Raw genomic sequence first — 23,668 nt, forward strand, 5'->3', positions numbered from 1 at the left:
AGCCATTTTCAATGCAAGGACAGGCGTCACCAAAAGCAGAAAACCAGCTAAAATTATGCACTAACCTTTGACAATCTTCATCAGATGACACTCCTAGGACATAATGTTAGACAATACATGCATTTTTTGTTCTATCAAGTTCATATTTATATCCAAAAACCCTATTTTACATTGGCGCGTGACGTTCAGAAAAAGTATTTCCCCCAAAACTGCCGGTGAAAGGGCACATCAATTTACAAAAATACTCATTATAAACGTTGATAAAATATTAAACTGTTATTCAAAGAATTATAGATTAACATCTCCTGAATGCAAACGCTGTGACAGATTTCAAAAAAGCTTTACGAGGAAAGCACACTTTGCAATAATCTGAGTACTTCGCTCAGAAAAATACACTAGGCAATACAGATACCCGCCATTTGAGTCATCTAAAATCATAAATAGCATTAGAAATATTCACTTACTTTTAATAATCTTCATCAGAAGGCACTTCCAGGGATCCCAGGTCCACAATAAATGTTGTTCGATAAAGTCCATAATTTATGTTGAAATACCCCCTTGTTGTTTGCGCGTTCAGTAAGCTACTCCAAGTGTAGGAAGCGCGCGGAAAATGTCACAATAAAAAGTCAAAAAAAGTTGTATTTACGTTCGTTCAAACATGTCAAACGTTGTATAGCATCAATCTTTAGAGCCTTTTTATCTTAGAACTTCAATAATATTCCAAACGGACGATTGCAATGTCTTGAAAAACGTTTTGGAACACAGCTACCACCTCACGTGAACGAGCGTCAGAAAGCCATGTTATTTTCTGAGTCATCTACTTCCATGTCCTCTTGTTCGCTCTGTGTTTACCGTAAAAGCCTCAAACAACTTTCTAAAGACTGTTGACATCTAGTGGAAGCCTTAGGAAGTGCAAACTGAACCCTAAGTCACTGTGTGTTAGAAAGTCAATGACTTGAAATGACTACAGGCATCAGATTTCCATTTCCTGGTTGTATTTTTCTCAGGTTTTTGCCTGCCATATGAGTTCTGTTATACTCACAGACATCATTCAAACAGTTTTGGAAACTTTTGTGTTTTCTATCCAAATCTAATAATAATTTGCAAATATTTGACTCTGGGCCCGAGTATTAGGCCGTTTACTCTGGGCACGCTTTTCATCCAAAAGTGAAAATACTGCCCCCTAGCCCAGACAGGTTTTAAGCACACTGTGTTTGTCTATTGTTGTGACTTAGACGAAGATCAGATCAAATTTTATGACCAATTTCTGCAGAAATCCAGGTAATTTCATAGGCTTCACATACTTTTTCTTGCCCCTGTATATAAAATAACTTAACTGGCTGAGGTAGGCTATGAGGCTTAACAGCCTAATAGAAGTAGGATTTTTTTTATTAGGCCTACTTACAGTTGCGACTGGTCAAAAATGTAGCATCCTACATAAAACAATCATTTAAAGGAAAAAAGTCTGTTTTAGTTCGAACGTGCAATGTAAGTAATAATGAAAAGCGCACATTTGTAAATCCCAAACTCTAAAAGTAATTGTAAATGTAGATACAAATTATTTGTGACATTGTGGTTACAATAAAGAATGTAAACAAGATGCTGTGTTTTTTATATACAGTAGTGATTGACAACTGGAGGCATTTTGAAAACAGGTGTAGCCTATCATGCAAACAATGTTTCCTATTAGCAGGACAATAGATCCCTCAACTTGCAATTTATTCGATGCTTAAGTACTCTAAAGTGTTACATTTCTAACTCAAAACAGCAGTACATTATTTCTTCATCAAAATCTTTATGCTTTCGTTAACAAAATGATGAGAAAACCACAGCTAAAACCTTGCTGAGAAGATCAATGTATTTATTGCATTGTTGTATCGTCAATTTCTCTAGCCAAAACGTCTTGAAGGCCTTGACCAGTTCATCTTTGCTTGTAGGCTTGGCAGAGTTACGGATGAATGTTTTCAGTTGATGCCAAACAAGTTCCATCGGCTTTAAATCAGGAGACCTACATGTAGAGATTAAAAAATATATATTTGTAGATATACTGTAGGTCTACCGTAGGTGTTGTAGGTCATTTTATTATTTAATTTAACCATTATTTTACTACATAAAGGTCTACATACTCTGTTGGCATTTTGACCCAGTTTATGCCCTCATTTGCAATGCAAACCCAGGCGGCAGTGTGTTTTGGGTCATTGTCTGCATTCGGAGAAGAAAAATACAATACTAGAAATATACATGTAATAAACATAACAAAATATTGCTATAATCCTACCTTTAAAAGAAACAATGTGGTCCCAGAAACACCTCTCTGACATAGGGTCCAGCATATCTCTTGATGATTTGTTCCTCAAAGAAATCGAGTCATGATACCTGAAAAAGGAGGCAACAGTGAATTATTGTTGAAAACATAACAGTCCGTGAGGTGTAGGCTACAATATTTGATGTACCTTTTTCTTTGTAAATAGCTGAACTTACCATCAAAAATCAAATATGGGCTTGGTCCCTGGTGAGAAATTGCCTCCCACACATGGAGTTTGAGCAGATGCTTGGGACTCGGCTTGCTTGATCTTCTTCCTTTTTTTCTGTAGCAATTTTGAGCAAATTGCTCAAGGGCCACGGTTGATTCGTTCTTTGTTTGTCAGACGAATCATTGGGCCAAAACTACAGAACAGTACAAAACAAGCAAACACATGGTTAATGTTCAGAGAATAAAATACAAAAATAAAAAACATTTCTTACCGAGCCTTTCCATAAATCCACGCAAGTTTCTTCAACTGTCTTCTGACTGTGATTAGAGCGATGTTGATATTGTGCCATGATGCTAGCCGATTACAGATGGCCTTTGCCGATCGCTCATCATCTTCATTCATCAGTGAGTCGACGGCTTGAATAATCTCATTGGAAATGGAATACAATGTAAAAATGTGCAGCATACAGTAAAGACCAGCAGTCGATTTATTCATGCATTATTTTTTGCATTATTAGGCCTACTTTACAGTATTGTCGCCTACTGTACCTGTTCATTTTCCTGGGCTTTCGAGTTGAATGTCTAATGTCCATTGCTCGTATTTCTTGGCCCATGCAAGTCTCTTCATCTTATTGGTGTCCTTTAATAGTGGTTTCTTTGCAGCAATTCGACCATGAAGACCTGATTCACGCAGTCTCCTCTGAACAGTTGATGTTGAGATGTGTCTGTTACTTGAACTCTGTGAAGCATTTATTTGGGCAGCATTTTCTGAGGCTGGTAACTCTAATGAACTTAACCTCTGCAGCAGAGGTAACTCTGGGTCTTGCAGGGGACATGCTCAATTGGTGACATGTCTGGTGAGTATGCAGGCCATGGAAGAACGGGGACTTTTTCAGCTTCCAGGAATTGTGTACAGAGTACAGACCCTTGTGACATGGGGCCGTGCATTATCATGCTGAATGCTGAAACATGAGGTGATGGTGGCAGATGATGGCACAACAATGGGCCTCAGGATCTCGTCACGGTCTATCTGTGCATTCAAATTGCCATCGATAAAATTAAATTATAAGCCTGCAGCTTATGCTTGCCCATACCATAACCCCACTGCCACCATGGTGCCCTGTTCACAACGTTGACATCAGCAAGCCGTTTGCCCACACGACGCCATACATGCCGTCTGCCCGGTACAGTTGAAACTGGGATTAATTCATGAAGAGCTCAGTTCTCCATGGTGCCATTGGCCATCAAGTCGGGTACGACGCCGAACTGCAATGGGGTAAAGACCCTGTTGAGGACGACGAGCACGCAGATGAGAAACCCACAGTTTCATCAGCTGTCTTGGTGGCTGGTCTCAGACGATCCCACAGGTGAAAAAGCCGGATGTGGAGGTCCTGGCCTGGTGTGGTTACATGTTTTCTGCGGTTATGAGGTCAGTTGGATGTACTACCAAATTTTCTAAAACGATATTGGAGGCAGCTTATGGTAGAGAAATTAACATTAAATGATCTGGCAACTGCTCTGATGGACATTCCTGCAGTCAGCATGCCAATTCCAAGCTCCCTCAACTTGTGACATCTGTTGTGTGTTGTGACAAAACTGCACATTTTAGAGTGGCCTTTTATTGTCCCCAGCGCAAGGTGCACCTGTTTAATCAGTCCATCCACCTGACAGGTGTGGCATATCAAGAAGTTATCTTGGCAAAGGAGAAATGCTCACTAACAGGGATGTAAACTAATTTGTGCACCAAATTTGAGAGAAATAAAGTGCATAGAGAAATTATCCATGATGTTTTATTTCAGCTCATGAAACATAGGACCAACACATGTTGCGTTTATTAGTTGGCAGGGGACTTCAACATTATTGTGTTTTGATATATTTCTAATACCTTTTTAACACATTTTTATGTTTTTTGAACCCCTTTCCATTTGTTTGACAAGAAATCAAAGCCTTTGCCTAGCTTTCATTTTACACCCAAATTTGACATGCTCCTATGTACTTCACATGTTGGTGCTCATGGGTCCTTGTACATGGATATGGCCATACCTCAGCATATTTGCTGACTCCCTGTATGCCTTGTCTGGTACCAGGAAGCACCTGGAGCGCATCACCAGTGTTGGTCCCCGTCCCGTGGGCAGCCGAGAGAACGAGGTCCTAACGGTAAACTTCCTGCTGGAGCAGATAGAGCACATCAAGGCCATTAGCGCCTCAGGACCCAACTCTGTCACTGTGGACGTACAGAGACCCACAGGCTCCTACAAGATCCCGGGAGGGTTCACATCCTACTGTAAGGTCAGCAACATTGCTGTCCGTCTGGAGCCCAAGGCTGGGGCTCAGCACCTCATGCTGGCCAATTGCCACTTTGATACTGTGGCCAACAGTCCAGGTACAGTACAATACAACATATTTGTATTTTTCATTATGTTACTCACAACTCTACTGACTATATATATATATATATATATATATATATATATATATATATATATAGTTGAGGTCGTAAGTTTACATACCTTAGCCAAATACATTTAAGCTCAGTTTTTCACAATTCCTGACATTTAATCCTCGTAAAAATTCCCTGTTTTAGGTCAGTTAGGATCACCACTTTATTTTAAGAATGTGAAATGACAGAATAATAGAAGAGAGAATGATTTATTTCAGCTTTTATTTCTTTCATCACATTCCCAGTGGGTCAGAAGTTTACATACACTCAATTAGTATGTGGTAGCATTGAAATTGTTTAACTTGGGTAAAATGTTTCAGGTAGCCTTCCACAAGCTTTCCACAATAAGTTGAGTGAATTTTGGCCCATTCCTCCTGACAGAGTTGGTGTAACTGAGTCAGGTTTCTAGGCCTCCTTGCTTGCACACGCTTTTTCAGTTTTGCCAACACATTTTCTATAGGATTGAGGTCAGGGCTTTGTGATGGCCGCTCCAATACCTTGACTTTGTTGTCCCTAAGCCATTTTGCCACAACTTTGGAAGTATGCTTGGGTTTCATTGTCCATTTGGAAGACCCATTTGTGACCAAGCTTTCAAATCAAATCAAATCAAATTTATTCATATAGCCCTTCGTACATCAGCTGATATTCTCAAAGTGCTGTACAGAAACCCAGCCTAAAACCCCAAACAGCAAGCAAAGCATGTGAAAGAAGCACGGTGGCTAGGAAAAACTCCCTAGGAAAAACTCCCTAGAAAGGCCAAAAACCTAGGAAGAAACCTAGAGAGGAACCAGGCTATGAGGGGTGGCCAGTCCTCTTCTGGCTGTGCAGGGTGGATATTATAACAGAACATGGTCAAAATGTTAAAATGTTAAAATGTTCATAAATGACCAGCATGGTCAAATAATAATAATCATAGTAGTTGTCGAGGGTGCAACAAGCACGTCCGGTGAACAGGTCAGGGTTCCATAGCCGCAGGCAGAACAGTTGAAACTGGAGCAGCAGCACGGCCAGGTGGACTGGGGACAGCAAGGAGTCATCATACCAGGTAGTCCTGAGGCATGGTCCTAGGGCTCAGGTCCTCCGAGAGAAAGACAGAAAGAGAGAAAGAGAGAATTAGAGAGAGCATATTTAAATACACACAGGACACCGGATAAGACAAGAGAAATACTCCAGATGTAACAGACTGACCCTAGCCCCCGACACATAAACTACTGCAGCATAAATACTGGAGGCTGAGACAGGAGGGATCAGAAGACACTGTGGCCCCATCCGATGATACCCCGGACAGGGCCAAACAGGCAGGATATAACCCCACCCACTTTGCCAAAGCACAGCCCCCACACCACTAGAGGGATGTCTCCAACCACCAACTTACCGTCCTAAGACGAGGCCGAGTATAGCCCACAACGATCTCCGCCATGGCACAACCCAAGGGGGGGGCGCCAACCCAGACAGGAAGACCACGTCAGTGACTCAACCCACTCAAGTGACGCACCCCTCCCATGGACGGCATGGAAGAACACCAGTAGGCCAGTGACTCAGCCTCTGTAAAAGGGTTAGAGGCAGAGAATCCCAGTGGAAAGAGGGGAACCGGCAAGGCAGAGACAGCAAGGGTGGTTCGTTGCTCCAGCCTTTCCGTTCACCTTCACACTCCTGGGCCAGACTATACTTAATCATAGGACCTACTGAAGAGATAAGTCTTCAGTAAAGACTTAAAGGTTGAGACTGAGTCTGCGTCTCTCACATTGGTAGGCAGACCATTCCATAAAAATGGAGCTCTATAGGAGAAAGCCCTACCTCCAGCCGTTTGCTTAGAAATTCTAGGGACAATTAGGAGGCCTGCGTCTTGTGACCGTAGCGTACGTGTAGGTATGTACGGCAGGACCAAATCGGAAAGATAGGTAGGAGCAAGCCCATGTAATGCTTTGTAGGTTAGCAGTAAAACCTTGAAATCAGCCCTTGCCTTAACAGGAAGCCAGTGTAGGGAGGCTAACACTGGAGTAATATGATCAAATTTTTTGGTTCTAGTCAGGATTCTAGCAGCCGTATTTAGTACTAACTGAAGTTTATTTAGTGCTTTATCCGGGTAGCCGGAAAGTAGAGCATTGCAGTAGTCCAGCCTAGAAGTAACAAAAGCATGGATTAATTTTTCTGCGTCATTTTTGGACAGAAAATTTCTGATTTTTGCAATGTTACGTAGATGGAAAAAAGCTGTCCTTGAAACAGTCTTGATATGTTCTTCAAAAGAGAGATCAGGGTCCAGAGTAAGCTTTATCTTCCTGACTGATGTCTTGAGATGTTGCTTCAAAATGTCCACATAATTTTCCTACCTCATGATGCCATCCATTTTGTGAAGTGCACCAGACCCTCCTGCAACAAAGCACCCCCACAACATGATGCTGCCACCCCCGTGCTTCACGGTTGGGATGGTGTTCTTCGGCTTGCAAGCCTCCCCAGTTTTCCTCCAAACATAATGATGGCCATTATGGCCAAACAGTTCTATTTTTGTTTCATCAGACCAGAGGACATTTCTTCAAAAAGTACGATCTTTGTCCCCATGTGCAGTTGCAAACCGTAGTCTGGCTTTTCTATGGCGGTTTTGGAGCAGTGGCTTCTTCCTTGCTGAGCGGCCTAAAGAGCATTTTTTTTAAAGGAGTGATGGATCCTGTTTTGTACACTCAGTGTATATGTGGACATCTATACTGAACAAAAATATAAACACAACATGGAAAGTGTTGGTCCCATGTTTCATGAGCTGAAATAAAAGATCCCAGAGATTTTCCATATTCACAAAAAGCTAATTTCTCTCACATTTTTGCACAAATTTGTTTACATCGATGTTGGTGAGCATTTCTTCTTTGCCATTGTTGTGGAAATTCTAACCAGAAAAGAAGACTTCAAATAACAATTCTGGAGCAGTTAAAATTTCACTCAATGGTGTAGAGTTAAGAGCCCAACCAACAAGATTTGGGTCTCAGCTTTTATAAGCTTTGTCTACGTGGCAGTTTAGCAGATGTGTGAGAGTCTGGTGGGAACATAGTTAGTTACAAAACTGGCGTTATCACTTGTTTTTACGCTATCTAGTTGCTGCTGCTCAAGCTAGCCTCTTCATATCTCCACACAGCTGTGCCCTTGAAAGATATGAAAAGAACAGGATGGACCAAAAACTGATCACACAGACGGCCCTTTGTCTTGGGCCGCAAAAACAAGAGTGGAAGAACTCTAGCTTCTTCTTACATGACAGAAGCAAACAGTGGAAATGTACAGTTTTAAGGCGTATGTGCAAAACAGAGTTTATAAATTTCCCACCATACCATCCACCTGACAGGTGTGGCATATCAAGAAGCTGACTAAACCACATGATCGTTACACAGGTGCACCTTTGTGCTGGGGACAATAAAAGGCCACTCTAAAATGTGCAGTTTTGTCACACAACCCAATGCCACATATGTCTCAAGTTTTGAAGGAGCGTCCAATTGGCATGCTGACTGCAGGAATGTCCACCAGAGCTGTTGCCAGAGAATTGAATGTTAATTTCTCTACCATAAGCCATTTTAGAGAATATGGCAGTACTTCCCACTGGCCTCACAACCGTTACACACCAGGCCAGGACCTCCACATCTGGCTTAGATTAGGGCCTAATGAATTTATTTCAATTGACTGATTTCCTTATCTGAACTGTAACTCAGTAACAAAAATATAAAACGCAACATGCTTTAATTTCAACAATTTTTACTGAGCACATGAACATATTCCATGAATAGAATAAAAAGCAACAATAACCTGTTGGCCCTGTGTACCAAACACACACTGGTAGGAATGTCAGCAGAGAAGTCACTATCACAGGCACACACACAAAGGAATTTAAGTTTGTTTGACATTTGACAAAGTGAAACCACCCAGATCAAATAATACAATGTAACAAATAGTCAAACTCTGATTTGAATTATAGCTCAACTATGTGTGAAAAAGCCTTTACTCTAACACATTCACCCACTTACGCTGTCTTTCTCTCTCTTACTCTCCCACACTCTCTCTGACATTCCCTCAATCTCTCTCATGTGCTCTCTACTCTTACTCTCCCACACTCTCTCTGTCATGGTGTCTCTATTACTCTCTCTCTCTCCCTCTTATTCCCATCTCTCTCTCTAGCCCTCTCTTACTCTCTCCTTGATGCTGATGGTGTCTCTGAGGTTTTCAGAAGGATATGATGTGTGCTGTGCATGTTAAAAGAGATAATATGTTCTGACTTGACAGCTTATATCAGATGATCTTGATGTAGGCCCTACTTGTACTTCTCATCAGCATACTAATCTGCATGTTTTTTTGTCACTGCTCCAGGCACTGACTCATAGTAACCACCAACACTCTTGAGTTGAGCTTCCCGTGCCTTTACACCTGTTGCCTTGCTTCAGTCAGGTGAAGATCTACTGTTGCGGCCTATGCAGTGCATTCGGAAAGTATTCAGACCCCTTGACATTTTCCACATTTTGTTACGTTACAGCCTTATTCTAAAATGGATTAAATAAATAGTTTTCCTCATCAATCTACACAAAATACCCCATGACAAAGTGAAACAGGTTTTTAGAAATTTTAGCAAATGTATTAAAATAAAAAAAAACATACCTTATTTACATTCAGGCCCTTTTCTATGAGTGTCAATTGAGCTCAGGTGCATCCTGTTTTTCATTGATCATCCTTGATGTTTATACAACTTGATTGGAGTCCACCTGTGGTAAATTCAATTGATTGGACATGATTTGGAAAGGCACACACCTGTCTATATAAGGTCCCACAGTTGACCATGCATGTCAGAGCAAAAAACAATCCATGAAGTTAAAAGGAATTTTCAGTAGAGCTCTGAAACAGGATTGTGTCGAGACACCGATCTGGGGAAGAGTATCAAAACATTTCTGCAGCATCGAAGGTCCCCAAGAACACAGAAGTTTGGAACACCAAGACTCTTCCCAGAGCTGGCCGTCTGGCCAAACTGAGCAATTGGGGGAGAAGGGCCTCGTTCAGGGAGGTGACCAAGAACCTGATGGTCACTCTGACAGAGCTCCAGAGTTCCTCTGTGGAGATGGGAGAACCTTCCAGAAGTACAGCCATCTCTGCAGCACTTCACCAATCAGGCCTTTATGGTAGAGCGGCCAGACAGAGCCACTCCTCAGTAAAAGGCACATGACAGACCGCTTGGAACTCTTTGGCCTGAATGCCAAGCGTCACGTCTGGAGGAAACCTGGCACCATCCCTACGGTGAAGCATGGTGGAGGCAGCATCATGCTGTGGGGATGTTTTTCAGCTGCAGGGACTGGGAGACTATTCATGATCAAGGGAAAGATGAACGGAGCAAAGTACAGAGAGATCCTTGATGAAAACCTGCTCCAGAGCTCTCAGGACCTCCGACTGGGGCGACGGTTCATCTTCCAATAGGACAACGACTAAGCACACAGCGAAGACAACACAGGAGTGGCTTCGAGACAAGTCTCTGAATGTCCTTCAGTGGTCCAGCCAAAGCCCGGACTTGAACCCGATCGAACATCTCTGGAGAGAACTGAAAATAGCTGTGCAGCGACGCTCCCCATCCAACCTGACAGAGTTTGAGAGGATCTGCAGAGAAGAATAGGAGAAACTCTTCAAATACAGGTGTGCCAAGCTTGTAGCGTCATACACAAGAAGACTTGAGGCTGTAATCGCTGCCAAAGGTACATCAACAAAGTACTGAGTAAAGGGTCTGAATACTTGTGTAAATGTAATATTTTATTTTAAATACATTTGCAAGAATTTTGAAAACTTATTTTGCTTTGTCATTATGGGTATTGTGTGTAGATTGAGGGAGGAAAAATAACAATTTAATCCATTTAGAATGAAGCTGTAACGTAACAAAATGTAGAAAACGTCAAGGGGTGCGAATGCAAAGCTGTCATCAAGGCAAAGGGTTGCTACTCTGAAGAATCTCAACTATAAAACATATTTCAATTATTTAACACTTTTTTGGTTACTAAAGGATTCCATGTGTCATTTTATAGTTTTGATGTCTTCATTATTATTCTACAATGTAGAAAATAGTAAAAATAAAGAAACTCTTGAATCAGTAGGTGTGTCAACTTTTGACTGGTACTGTACACTCAGTGGCCAGTTTTAGGTACACCACCCCGTTCACAGAAATGGTTCACTCCTATAGACAGTGAGTCACGTGGCCATGGCTTGCTATATAAAGCAGGCAGACCGGCAGACCGGCATCAAGGCATTCAGTTACTGTTAGAATGGGCAAAATGAGTGACCTAAGCGACTTTGAACGTGGTATGAACATCGGTGTCAGGCGTGCCAGTTCCAAGAGCTGAGAAATGGCCTGCCTCGTGAGCTTTTCACGACCGTGTCTAGGGTTTACCGAAAAATGGTGCGACAAACAAAAAAACATTATCAGAGGCAGTCCTGTGGGCGAAAACCACTCATTGAGAGGTCGAAGGAGAATGGCAAGAATTGTGCAAGCTAACAGGTGGTCCACAAAGAGGAAAATAACGGTGCAGTACCACTGTTGAGGCATCTCGGAATGCACAAAGTTGTTGGTCCTTTTCACAGATAGGCTATTGCAGCAGACTAACACACCAGGTTCCACTCCTATCAGCTAAAAACAAGAAGAAGCAGCTCCAGTGGACCCACGATCACCAGTACTGGACAATTTGAGGAGTGGAAAAGCATTGCCTGTTCCGATGAATCCCAGTTCCTGTTGTAGAGTCAGGATTTGGCGTAAACAGCATGAGTCCATGGCCCCATCCTGCCAGGTGTCAACAGTACCGGCTGGTGGTGTAATGGTGTGGAGTATGTTTTCCTGGCACACGTTAGGTCCCTTGATTCCAAATGAGCAATGTTTCCATGCCCCGAGGAATCTGGGCTGTCCTGGAGGCAAAGAGAGGTCCGACCCAGTGCCTAATAAACTGGCCAAACTGGGTGTATATCTCATCAATAGCAAAACTTAACTGCAAAATAGACATGTTGGAATGTCTGACTGAAATCCAGGACAAATTTGCCTTTTTTGTAAATTAGCTGTTTGAATTTGTTGATTAAAATGCGGTACGTGATTTTTTTGGGTTGCGGGACAAAGGGCCTAAGTGTGGAATTCCACCCTCCTTCTGTTTTACTTGTAGTGTATTTTTAAAGTTTTTATTAGATGGGAATAGCTTTAGAAGGCAACACGGGTGAGTGGCCGGACCGGGACTCGACCTTGCATTTTCGGGGGTGATTTGTGGTCCTGAGTCTTCAGCACCAACCGCTGAACCAGAATCTGGCACGAGATGGGCATTTTACCTACAGGGCAGGCTATGCATTGGGTGCGCAGTGCTGAATAGCTTTTCTGATGAACGGTTCTAAGTGGACTTAGGCTACTGTTGCTCCCACTGTGTAGCTTGTCTGATGTTTAGGCAGTAACAGTTAGGCATTAAGTGATCACTGTTGCTCCCACTGTGTGATTAGGCATTCATCCCTCCAGGTAGGAATTTCAGCAGAGCGTTCACTGGCACAGGCGCGCACACGCAAACACACACTAATCTCGCTCGCCAATATTGACAAACACACCTGTGTGATTCTACGAGACTATATATACATGTGCGCGCAAAGCTATTCTGACAGCATTTTTTTTGTGTATGACCCCATGCCACCTGTGCGTGTGACAGGTGCAAGTGATGATGCGGTGAGCTGTGCGGTGATGTTGGAGGTGCTCCGCTCCCTGGCCAATCTCTCCACTCCATTACGACACGGGGTGGTGTTCCTCTTCAACGGAGCAGAGGAGACCTTGCTGCAGGTGAGAGAGAAACTGGGGACAGTAGTGAACACTGGTCAGGTCAACTAAGAGGAATTTCACAATCACATTTCGATTTTGTTTCAGCCAGAATCATAAATACTATTCCTCTTTTGTGCAAGGACACATTTTTGTTCTTTGTAAAATTCTATTCAATGGCGTAATATGGAATGTGAAATATTTTATACTCTATCTATGTTAGGCGAGTCATGGCTTCATCACTCAGCATCCCTGGGCCAAGCAGGTCCGAGCCTTCATCAACCTGGAGGCAGTGGGGGTGGGGGGCAAAGAGTTGGTGTTCCAGACAGGTTTGTGGACACATCTATATTAGGGCACACTGCAGCAAAATGTTTTGCAACTGCAAACAAAAAAGGGATTCAGGTGGGTCAGTTAAAATCAATGTTTATTGGTCGCATACACAGTTTAGCAGATGTTATAATGGGCACAGCGAAATGCTTATGTTAGTAGCTCCTAATAATGCAGTAAAATGTCAAACAAGTACACAAATAGGGGGCTCCCGAGTGGCGCAGCGGTCTAAAGCACTGCATCGCAGTGCTGAGGCGTCACTACAGCCTCGGGTTCAATCCCAGGCTGTGTCACAGCCGGCCGTGGCCGGGAGCCCCATGGGATGGCACACGGGAGGGTTTGGTCGCCGGGATTTCCTTGTCTCATCGTTCTCTAGCAACTCCTTGTGGCGAGCCGAGCACCTGCAAGCTGACCTCGGTCGTCAGTTGGACGATGTTTCCTCTGACACATTGGTGCAGCTGGCTTCTGGGCTAAGCGAGCAGTGTGTCAAGAAGCAGTGTGGCTTAGCAGGGTCGTGTTTCGGAGGACGCATGCCTCTTGACCTTCACCTCTCCCAAGTCCGTAGAGGAGTTACAGCGATGAGGCAAGATCGTAACTACCAATTGGATACCATGAAATTGGGGAGAAAAAGGGGGTAAAGTAAAAAAATTCATTATAAGTACATAAAAAAACTAAATCAAGAACGTCGGGACAAATTCAGTTAACCCAGTTTCAGTCAGTTTTCTTCAGTTTGTTGCCTAATGAACACGACTCAGGAACTGGGCCAATTAGAAAACATATTTATATAGGTGTCTGTGTCTCTGAATCAGCAGCTGAACAAGCCTTCTTGCCCCTCGGGACGGAATAGAGCTGTGTTGCACTATACTGCCTGGCAAAAATGCAAATGTCCCCATAAATGTCAACTTGAGGAGAGGTGTTTTAGGAAAAACAATTCACTGGCGGCAGAAAAAAAACTGGCCTGCTGTTGTACATTTGAATACCTTACCTTATATGCTGCTTGCTATTGTTTTTGTATCCTTTAAAGCAGGGGTCAGCAACAGGTGGCCTGCAGGGATTTTAGTTTTTGGTAAAATCACCAGGAATGAATCTAAACATTTGTTTCATTTAAGAAATCTGTTCCCAAGTATTCCCACTAGTAAAATAAAATGTGTGATCGTGTCTCAATGTAATCAAGATATGAAATTGTTATTTTCAAATACAATAATTTATTTTTGGACTTATTTGTGATCATTTTGCAGTGTAGAAATTATTATAATTATGTTCCAGACCCCCAACCATTTGATCCGACAAAAATCGTCCCACGGCTTAATCTAGTTGCCTACCCCTGCTTTAAAGGGTGAATTCTGTATACAAGTGATATTTTCACATCTTTTACAAGTCTGTCTTCTCTCGTCTCACCTTCATTGATACACACAGGTCCTGAGAACCCCTGGTTGATCCAGGCCTATAACCATGCAGCCAAACATCCCTTTGCTTCTGTGGTGGGACAGGAAATCTTCCAGAGCAGGTTGATCCCATCCGACACAGACTTCCGCATCTACAGGGACTTTGGAAACATTCCAGGTCGGGTAAAGCTTCAGTATCAAGCAGATTTTACTCAAAACTGTTATTTGGTCACTCTGGGACATTCACTGTCTTCTTGGTAAGCAACTCCGATGTAGATTTATATTGCCTTGTGTTATAGGTTATTGTTCTGCTGAAGGGTTAATTCCTCTCACAGTGTCTGGTGTAAAGCAGACTGAAGCAGATTTTTCTCTAGCATTTAGACTGCGTAGCTCATCACGTTTTTTTATCCTGAAAAACTCCCCAGTCTTTGCTGATGTCAAGCATACCCATACCATGTCGCAGGCACCACCATGTTTAAAAATAAGGAGGCAGTTACTCATTGATGTGTTGTGTTGGACTTGCCCCAGACATAAGGATTTGCAGTTAGGCCAAAAAGTATATTCCTTTTGTGCTTTTTTGCAGTATTACTTTAGTGCCTTGCTTATTTACAGGATGCATGTTTTTTGAATATTTTTATTCTGTATATTTGTATTCTTTTCACTCTGCCATTTAGGTCATTATTGTGGAGTTACTACAATGTTGTTAATCCATCCTCATTTTTCTCCTATCACAGCCATTAAACTCTGTAGCTGTTTTAAAATCACCAATGGCCTCATGGTGACATCCCTGAGCAGTTTCCTTACTGTCCTGCAGCTCAGTTCAGAAGGATGACTATCTTTGTGTCTGGGTGGTTAAATACATAATCCACAGCATCATTATTAACTTGACCATGCTTAAAGAGAGATTCAGTGTCTGATTTGTTATTGTTACTCATCTACCAATCACTGCTCTTCTATGAGGCTTTTGAAAAGCTCCCTGGTCTTTGTAGTTGAATCTGTGCTGGAAATGCAATACTTAACTGAGGGACTTTACAGATGTTGTATATATGGGGGACAGCGGAAGGGTAGTCATAAAAAAAATCATGTCAACCCCTTTTATTTCACACACTGAGCCCATGTAACTTATAATCAAATCAAATGTTCTTTGTCACATGCGCCGAACACAACACGTGTAGACCTTACAGTGAAATGTTTACTTACAGGCCCTTAACCAACAATGCAGTTTTAAGAAAAATAAGTGTAAGAAAATACTAAAATAAACTGAAGTAAAAAAAAAAGAAAAATAACAAATAGTTAAAGAGCAACAATAAAATAACATTAACGAGGCTATATACAGGGGGTACCGGTACAGAGTCAATGTACGGGGGCACAGGTTAGTCGAGGTATTTGAGGTAATATGTACTTGTAGGTAGAGATAAAGTGACTGCATAGATAATGTAAAAATTGGGGGGGGGGGGGGTTAATGCAAATAGTCCGGGCAGCTATTTGATTAGCTGTTCAAAAGTCTTATGGCTTGGGGTAGAAGCTGTTAAGAAGCCTTTTGGACCGAGACTTGGCACTCCAGTACCACTTTCCGTGCGGTAGCAGAGACAACAGTCTATGACTAGGGTGGCTGGAGGCTATTATGTGATTTGTTAAGCGAAGTGTTTGAGTTCTGAATTAATTTAGGCTTGCCTAATCAAAGGGGGTAAATACAACACCTATACTTCAGTTATAATTTTTTTATTTATTTGTAAACAATTGTTGAATTTTCTTTTCCCTTTGACCTTATGGAGTATTTTATGTAGATAGATGACAATGAAATGTATTTCAATCCCACTTTGTAACGCAACAAAATCTGAAAAAATCCAAGGGGGTGAATACTTACGATACCCACTAAATATTTTTTATATTTTCTCCCGATTTTATTATCGTCCGATATTTGCCTTACCGTTATATCAATATCGGATGATATTCCACCGATAACAGATATCCATAAATAGGATGAAAAAAGGGAATTTCATGCTCATCTGATCATTTGCACCCATTCTCGTGATGTCATTATTGTTGTAATGTAAGAGGTCAACATTTGAATCATATTTCTTGGACAATTGCTATTTTGAATGGCAATTTATGAGAATTATCAGTGTGGGAAAATTACACTTTAATTTCCCCGCTGTAAAACAGTATATTGGCAGAAACAGTTGAAAGTTTACATACGCCTTAGCCAAATACATTTAAACTCAGTTTTTCACAATTCCTGACATTTAATCCTAGTAAAAATTCCCTGTCTTAGGTCAGTTAGGATCACCAATTTATTTTAAGAATGTGAAATGTCAGAATAATAGTAAGGCGAATGATTGATTTATTTCAGCTTTTATTTCTTTCATCACATTCCCAGTGGGTCAGAAGTTTACATACACTCAATTAGTATTTGGTAGCATTGCCTTTAAATTGTTTAACTTGGGTCAAACGTTTCGGGTAGCCTTCCATAAGCATCCCACAATAAGTTGGTTGAATTTTACATTTTAGTCATTTAGCAGACGCTCTTATCCAGAGCAACTTACATTAGTGAATACATACATTTCATTTCATGCATTTTTATTTTTTATTTTATTTTTTATACTGGCCCCCCGTGGGAATCGAACCCACAACCCTGGCATTGCACACACCATGCTCTACCAACTGAGCCACAGGAAAAACAGGGAAGATTTTGGCCCATTCCTCCTGACAGAGCTGGTGTAACTGAGTCAGGTTTGTAGGCCTCCTTGCTCGCACACACTTTTTCAGTTCTGCCCACAAATGTTCTATGAGATTGAGGTCAGGGCTTTGTGATGGCCACTCCAATACCTTTACTTTGTTGTCCTTAAGCCATTTTGCCACAACTTTGGAAGTATGGTTGGGGTCATTGTCCATTTGGAAGACCCATTTAAAACCAAGCTTTAACTTGTTGACTGATGTCTTGAGATGTTGCTTCAATATATCCACATCATTTTCCTACCTCATGATGCCATCTATTTTGTGAAGTGCACCAGTCCCTCCTGCAACATGATGCTGCCACCCCCGTGCTTCATGGTTGGGATGGTGTTCTTCGGCTTGCAAGCTTCCCCCTTTTTCCTCCAAACATAACGATGGTCATTATGGCCAAACAGTTCTATTTTTGTTTCATCAGACCAGAGGACATTTCTCCAAAAAGTACAATCTTTGTCCCCATGTGCAGATGCAAACTGTAGTCTGGCTTTTTTATGGCGGTTTTGGAGCAGTGGCTTCTTCCTTGCTGAGCGGCCTTTCAGGTTATTTTATTTTTATTTTACCAGGCATGTCAGTTAAGAACAAATTCTTATTTTCAATTATGGCCTAGGAACTTAACTTAACTTAACTCCCTTGTTCAGGGGCAGAACGAAAGATCTTTACCTTGTCAGCTTGGGGATTCGATCTTAGTCCAACGCTCTAACCACTAGGCTACCTGCCACCCCAAATGCCGATTTATGTCGATTATAGGACTCGTTTTACTGTCGATATAGATACTTTTGTACCGGTTTCCTCTAGCATGTTCACAAGGTCCTTTGCTGTTGTTCTGGGATTGATTTGCACTTTTCACACCAAAGTGCGTTCATCTCTAGGAGACAGAACGCGTCTCCTTCCTGAGCGGTATGATGGCTGTGTGGTCCCATGGTGTTTCTACTTGCGTACTATTGCTTGTACATATGAACGTGGTACCTTCAGGGGTTTGGAAATGGCTCCCAAGGATGAACCAGACTTGTGGAGGTCTACAATTTATTTTCTCTACAATCTTTTTCTCTGAGGTCTTGGCTGATTTCTTTTGTTTTTCCCATGATGTCAAGCAAAGAGCCACTGATTTTGAAGATAGGCCTTGAAATACATCCACAGGTATACCTCCAATTGACTCAAATTATGTCAATTAGCCTATCAGAAGCTTCTAAAGCCATGACATCATTTTCTGGAATTTTCCAAGCTGTTTAAAGGCGCAGTCAACTTAGTGTATGTAAACTTCTGACCCACTGTAATTGTGATACAGTGAATAAGTGAAATAATCTGTCTGTAAAAAATTGTTGGAAAATTTACTTGTGTCATGCACAAAGTAGATGTGCTAACCGACTTTCCAAAACTATAGTTTGTTAACAAGAAATTTGTGGAGTGGTTGAAAAACGAGTTTTAATGACTCCAACCTAAGTGTATGTAAACTTCCGACTTCAACTGTATATCGGTAAGTTGTCCCTCACAAAATTGGTATCGGACCCCAAAAAACTATATCGGTCGGCCTCTAATTAGTAAATTCCATCCCCTATACTCTCCCTGGAGTCTTTCCTCCAATGTGACTCATGTTCCTCTGTCTGTAGGCATTGATTTAGCCTTCATTGAGAACGGCTTCATCTACCACACCAAGTACGACACACCCGACAGGATACTGACAGACTCCATCCAGAGGGCAGGTGAGTACTTTGGGCCATATAGCGGTGCTTCTCAGATAAGAACAAAGATTGTGTGGGTGGAGGGCAGTTTCTCCGTCATCAATCTGAAGCTGCAGGGAGTCGAAGAAGACTGGTACCGTGGTGTTTGGATGGCTCAGCTGCATGGCTGGCTCAGCTTAGCTCCACTTTGGTGGGGTTTAAGCGAGGGATAGTGGGCTACGCCTGTTTACAAGTGCTTAGTTTGAGACAGAACAGGATCCTGCACCTCTCAGATTTGACTGTTTGTTTCAGCACCTATTTACCCGGATCCGGTACCTCTTGCCGGATGATTTTATTGTTTCACTGTTCTCACTGTAAACATTCTAATAAAAGCGATGAGTGTTAAATCTTGTTCCCTCCTCGTTATTTTTCTGTGTAGATTGACGTTATTTCCCCCCAGAAAGACCATTTTAAATCATCCTTCTGTGTAATCATTCTATCCTGAAACACACTGATTCCAGTCTTGCTCTCTTATTTCTACATAGAGGTTATGGGGAGGGCCAGTGGGGTAAGTAACTGATCTTAACACAGGTCTTGGTTATGGTGGTCAACTAGTGAAGAGGTCCCTATGTGATCACGTCACGTAGCCTAGGCTAGTCGTCTCCCTACTGAATTTGAAATGTGGGAAAGTCAAATAAGGAATGGATAAGAAAAGGTAATTGAGTTTGATGACAAATGTACAGTAACATCCTCTGCCTCTGACAAAAAAAACAAAGAGCCCTCAGAAAAAAAGTTTTTGAACATGCCCGAATCAAGGTGTATTTGGTGGCAGCAAGCAATGTAGATGAGGCTGAAGAGGCCACCCAGGTTATAGTTAACACTCAAAATGAAAAAGTAGACACTACAGCCAGTCTTCAGAACAGCTTTAGAAGAAGACTAAACGTCACTGCCACAAGCCCGTTCATGGCTTTGAGACAGAAATTGACTGTCTGGCGTTAAATGGATTTGACATGGGGAGTGTTGTTGTGGTCAGGTTTTGAAAACTAAGGTAGGAAAAATGTGTTTTCCTTTACAAACTGTACTGTGAAGTTATTCTGAATATTTGGTTCATATGATCACATAGGCAGGAGGCCTACAGTGCCTTCGGAATGTATTTGGACCCCTTGACTTTTCCACATTTAGTTAGGTTACAGCCTTATTCTAAAATTGATTTGAATCGTGTTTTCACCCACATCAATCTACACACAATACCACATAATGACAAAGCAAAAACTTGTCTTTAGAAAAAAATATAAAGTGATAACCAGGGGCGAAAATCTGATATCAACTTTGGAGGGGACAATTACATTACATTTTCTCAAGAACAATTCCTGAGGGGGACACCAAAAGTAGTGCTGTAACACATAGCCTACGTTTAATATGGTAACTGTATATTGAGGAACCAAAGAAATAAGGTGTTTGCCGTACTCCTAACTACCGGTACCCAAAACTACACAACTAATCACAACAGCAATACCATTGCCTTTAACAAATCTTAGTTCAGTCACCAGTTTAAGTTGAGAGTGGGGGTATCCATGGCATTTTCCAATTATGTTCCTATTTTACAAGTAAAAAAAATGGAGAACCTTTCATAATGTTGCCAAACAAAGACTCAACAAACTTACCTGAGACTCCCTGTCTCTGCCAGTCTGTCCCTGCATATCTGTCCCCAACTCTGCTGTCTGTGTGCCATCTGTTGCCTGCTCTGCCTAATGACATCATTGTGAAACATTTCCATTAGAATTTCATTTCTTTCTTATGAACATTTTATCAACTAGTCTTTGAGATATTAGGCTACTAGGGTTCTTACTTTGCGTTTTGGTGTACTGAAAAATACTCTGATGTCCGTCTTTTTTCTGCCATTTTTCTGCCATTTTTCTACCTGGTTGGCTACACACACACAGTATGTAGGTTATTTACAGTAGGAGATGGGCTTCTATCATCTTTTCTTCTATCATTCTATATGGGCTTCGATCTAAAAGGTAGCTAGCAAATGTGAAACGGATTGCAGTGACAAGAGTTGACAGCTGTATGAGTTCCCCATTTACACAACATATGCTGCAACCTTTTGTAATTTTAATTGTTTGTTTCATATTGGCTGGCTTCTAACAATAGCTGAATTTGCAAAGCTAGCGAGCACCAATTCAGTGGTGTTTGCTATAATCTTTGCTACCCGGGTTAAATAAAGGTGAAATAAAATATATAAATAAAAGTTCCCTTGCGACAATTTAGCTTTTGCAACGAGACCATTAAATATATTTAAAACAATGGTAGAAGAGAGTGTAGTTCTGTTCAGTTTATCGCTAACCTTATCACAGGGACTTTGAAGCACTAACTTACATGCATGCTGATCTTGGAATAAATTGACGATAGCAAAGATTCCATCTTTGACGACGCCACATAAATGGAATAGGTACTAGCTAGCTTATTAGTTAATATTTGCGCGCTAGCTCTGCATATTCAGCTAGTGTGTGTGCGCGATTGACTGGATTAACCTCACGTCAGTTACGTGCATTGAGTGCCTTTCAGACAGTAGATACGACCTCTACGTTACCTCGCAAGCTAAGGAACTGGCAGTGGATCAAACCATTGTGAGGCAAAGGGTGGGGGTGTCGCAATCTTTTGAAACTTAAAAACGAGCTATTAAGTGTCTATAATCAGCACATGACATTCCTGGATTACCCATTGTACTAATAAAAGTCCGATTTAATCAACAAATAAGATTTAAAAAAAGGTTAAGGGTACCTGGCTGTGCTGGCAAAATCACTACATATCACACCGAGCCAAGCGGGGATAGGCTGCCCGTTGTCACAATTCCAAGACCAGTCAGAGACATCTAGCTAACCCTACGCCAATGACGCCGGTGAATCTCAAAACTGAACTTGGATCCACGTTAAGTAGCAATGATATCCTTTGCCACCATTGTTTTACGAAACGACAGATCGCTCGAACCATTCTTGACTATTCAACAAAACAAGAAATTATTCAAGTTTCTTTCCCGAAAATGTCTTAGTTACATGATTGTATAACTAGCAAAGAAGTTTTAAAGTTGAGGGTGCAGTATTTATGAAGTTTGGCAATGAGGACGAAAGCTAGCATAGTTCAGCTAGCCAGCTAATTTAGCCAGGGAAAACCGGGGAAAACATGCTGGGCTCACATGCGCAATAGGCTAATTCAGGACACAGATTGCAGATTTTATGCCCTGATATCAGGAGTTGGTAGCTAACAGTTTAATAAAACAATTCAGAGACCAAAACGAATACATCAGATGACAAATATTTAAGGAGAGAGAATTGGAGTCGTTATGCTGCGAAGCAGGGTGGCTGTCTGAAAGGAGCCTCCTGATAAAACCCTCCCAATTTCCTCAAAGTTCGATAGAATAGTCAATTTAGTATAATTGTTGAGGGGAAAGTTACTTTTATTTGTTTTATCGTCTGCGGTTTTTTTAAATTCAGCTTCAACACATACACGTAGCACGATCACTAGCGCAGTGGCTAACAAGGATAGCTCTGTTAGCACTTCAGCAAGCATGACGTTGAAAGGGCAGAACATAGAACCCAGCTCGTTGTCGGCCTTGCAATTATCCCTACAGAAGGCCATGGAAGAAATGGGTGTAGTCGGCACTGTTCTTGAATCGGATGTTTCTCAGGTCAAGCAATCTCAGATGGATATGCAAGAAGATGTATCGGTCATATTACAGAGGCTAGATGAGGCAGTTATTCAGGTATCAATGCGGGAGGATGATAATGACCGACTGATCAAGAAAGCTGAGAAGAACGCCAAACTTTATGAGGATCTCCACAGAACCGTGCAGGATGCAGCTAACCGAGACAGGCACCTCATTTTAAGACTTTTAGTAGTCAAGTAGGGTCTGGAGGATGGCAAGCTGAGGAATGCGTGAGACAAATTATCTTGAAGGCTCTGGGGGTGGATTTGGTAGAATCTGAGCTTCAACGAGTCCACGGTTCCCTTGCACCAATACCACACGAGAATCAGCCGCCCAGACTGATCATCATCCGCTTTCTCAGGGGTCTGGAGATAAAGAGTGCTGGCCTCTGCGAAGGGAATGTATCGGGAGAAGAGAGAGGTGGCTTGGAAGGACTGCAAGCTATCATAGTTTCCCGATATGACCAAGGAACCGCGGATAAAAGGAGGCTGCATGAGTTGGATGTACATTTCACACTCTCCCCGGTTACAAGCGGTCTCTAGCAGACCAAGTGGAGGAGGGCTTTTTTCTTCAAGTAGAAAAACAAAGGGAGAGGGGTGGGTTGGTTGTTATTGTTTTGTGTTGTGTGGGGTGGTTGTTACTGTTTTTTGTGTTGTGTGGTTAGGTTCATGGCTCAAGCAAGTGTTTTTAGCGCAACCAATGTTGAGGTTGTAATAATATATGACAGCACCAAAAATGACTGATTTTCAATATAATTCTAACACCCAATATGAAAGGTTTGATAAATGTCTAAAACATATACAAAGACCATTTTATGGAATATCAACGGTTCACAGAATCCTATTAAGAGGAAGAAATGTGTATGTTATCTCAAATCCCAACAAGTGGATATAGCTTTTATTCAATAAACTAAATTGGTTGATTCAGAGGCTGCTAAATTGAAAAGGGATTGGGTTTGGCAGGTATTTCATATCTTATTTTCAAGCAAAAACATGGTGTTGCAATTTTGGTACAACATACATTGAATTTTGTCATGTTAAAGCAACATCAGGATGAGGAAAAAAGAATGATTTGTGTTGAGGCTCTGGTAAATGGTAATAAGGTTAAGTGTAATATTTATGCACCAAACAAGGAGGATCCTGGGTTTTTTCATGAGGTTAAGGTTATGA

General features: G+C 41.7%; 1 protein-coding gene across 3 annotated transcripts in view; it reads left to right on the forward strand.

Moving 5' to 3' along the window:
- Positions 1-23,668, forward strand: part of LOC106561439 (endoplasmic reticulum metallopeptidase 1) — a 51,826-nt gene that overhangs the window by 6,864 nt on the left and 21,294 nt on the right. For 2 of the 3 annotated variants that reach the window (XM_014125411.2, XM_014125407.2), the window contains exons 2-6: positions 4,561-4,856; positions 12,587-12,714; positions 12,914-13,019; positions 14,434-14,580; positions 18,743-18,835. In XM_014125411.2, coding sequence (XP_013980886.1) covers positions 4,561-4,856; positions 12,587-12,714; positions 12,914-13,019; positions 14,434-14,580; positions 18,743-18,835 — 770 coding nt within the window. The remainder of the gene's footprint in view (positions 1-4,560; positions 4,857-12,586; positions 12,715-12,913; positions 13,020-14,433; positions 14,581-18,742; positions 18,836-23,668) is intronic. The other variant, XM_014125420.2, reaches the window with a different exon arrangement.

Source organism: Salmo salar, chromosome ssa01, assembly GCF_905237065.1.
Source record: "Salmo salar chromosome ssa01, Ssal_v3.1, whole genome shotgun sequence".
NCBI lineage: Eukaryota > Metazoa > Chordata > Actinopteri > Salmoniformes > Salmonidae > Salmo > Salmo salar.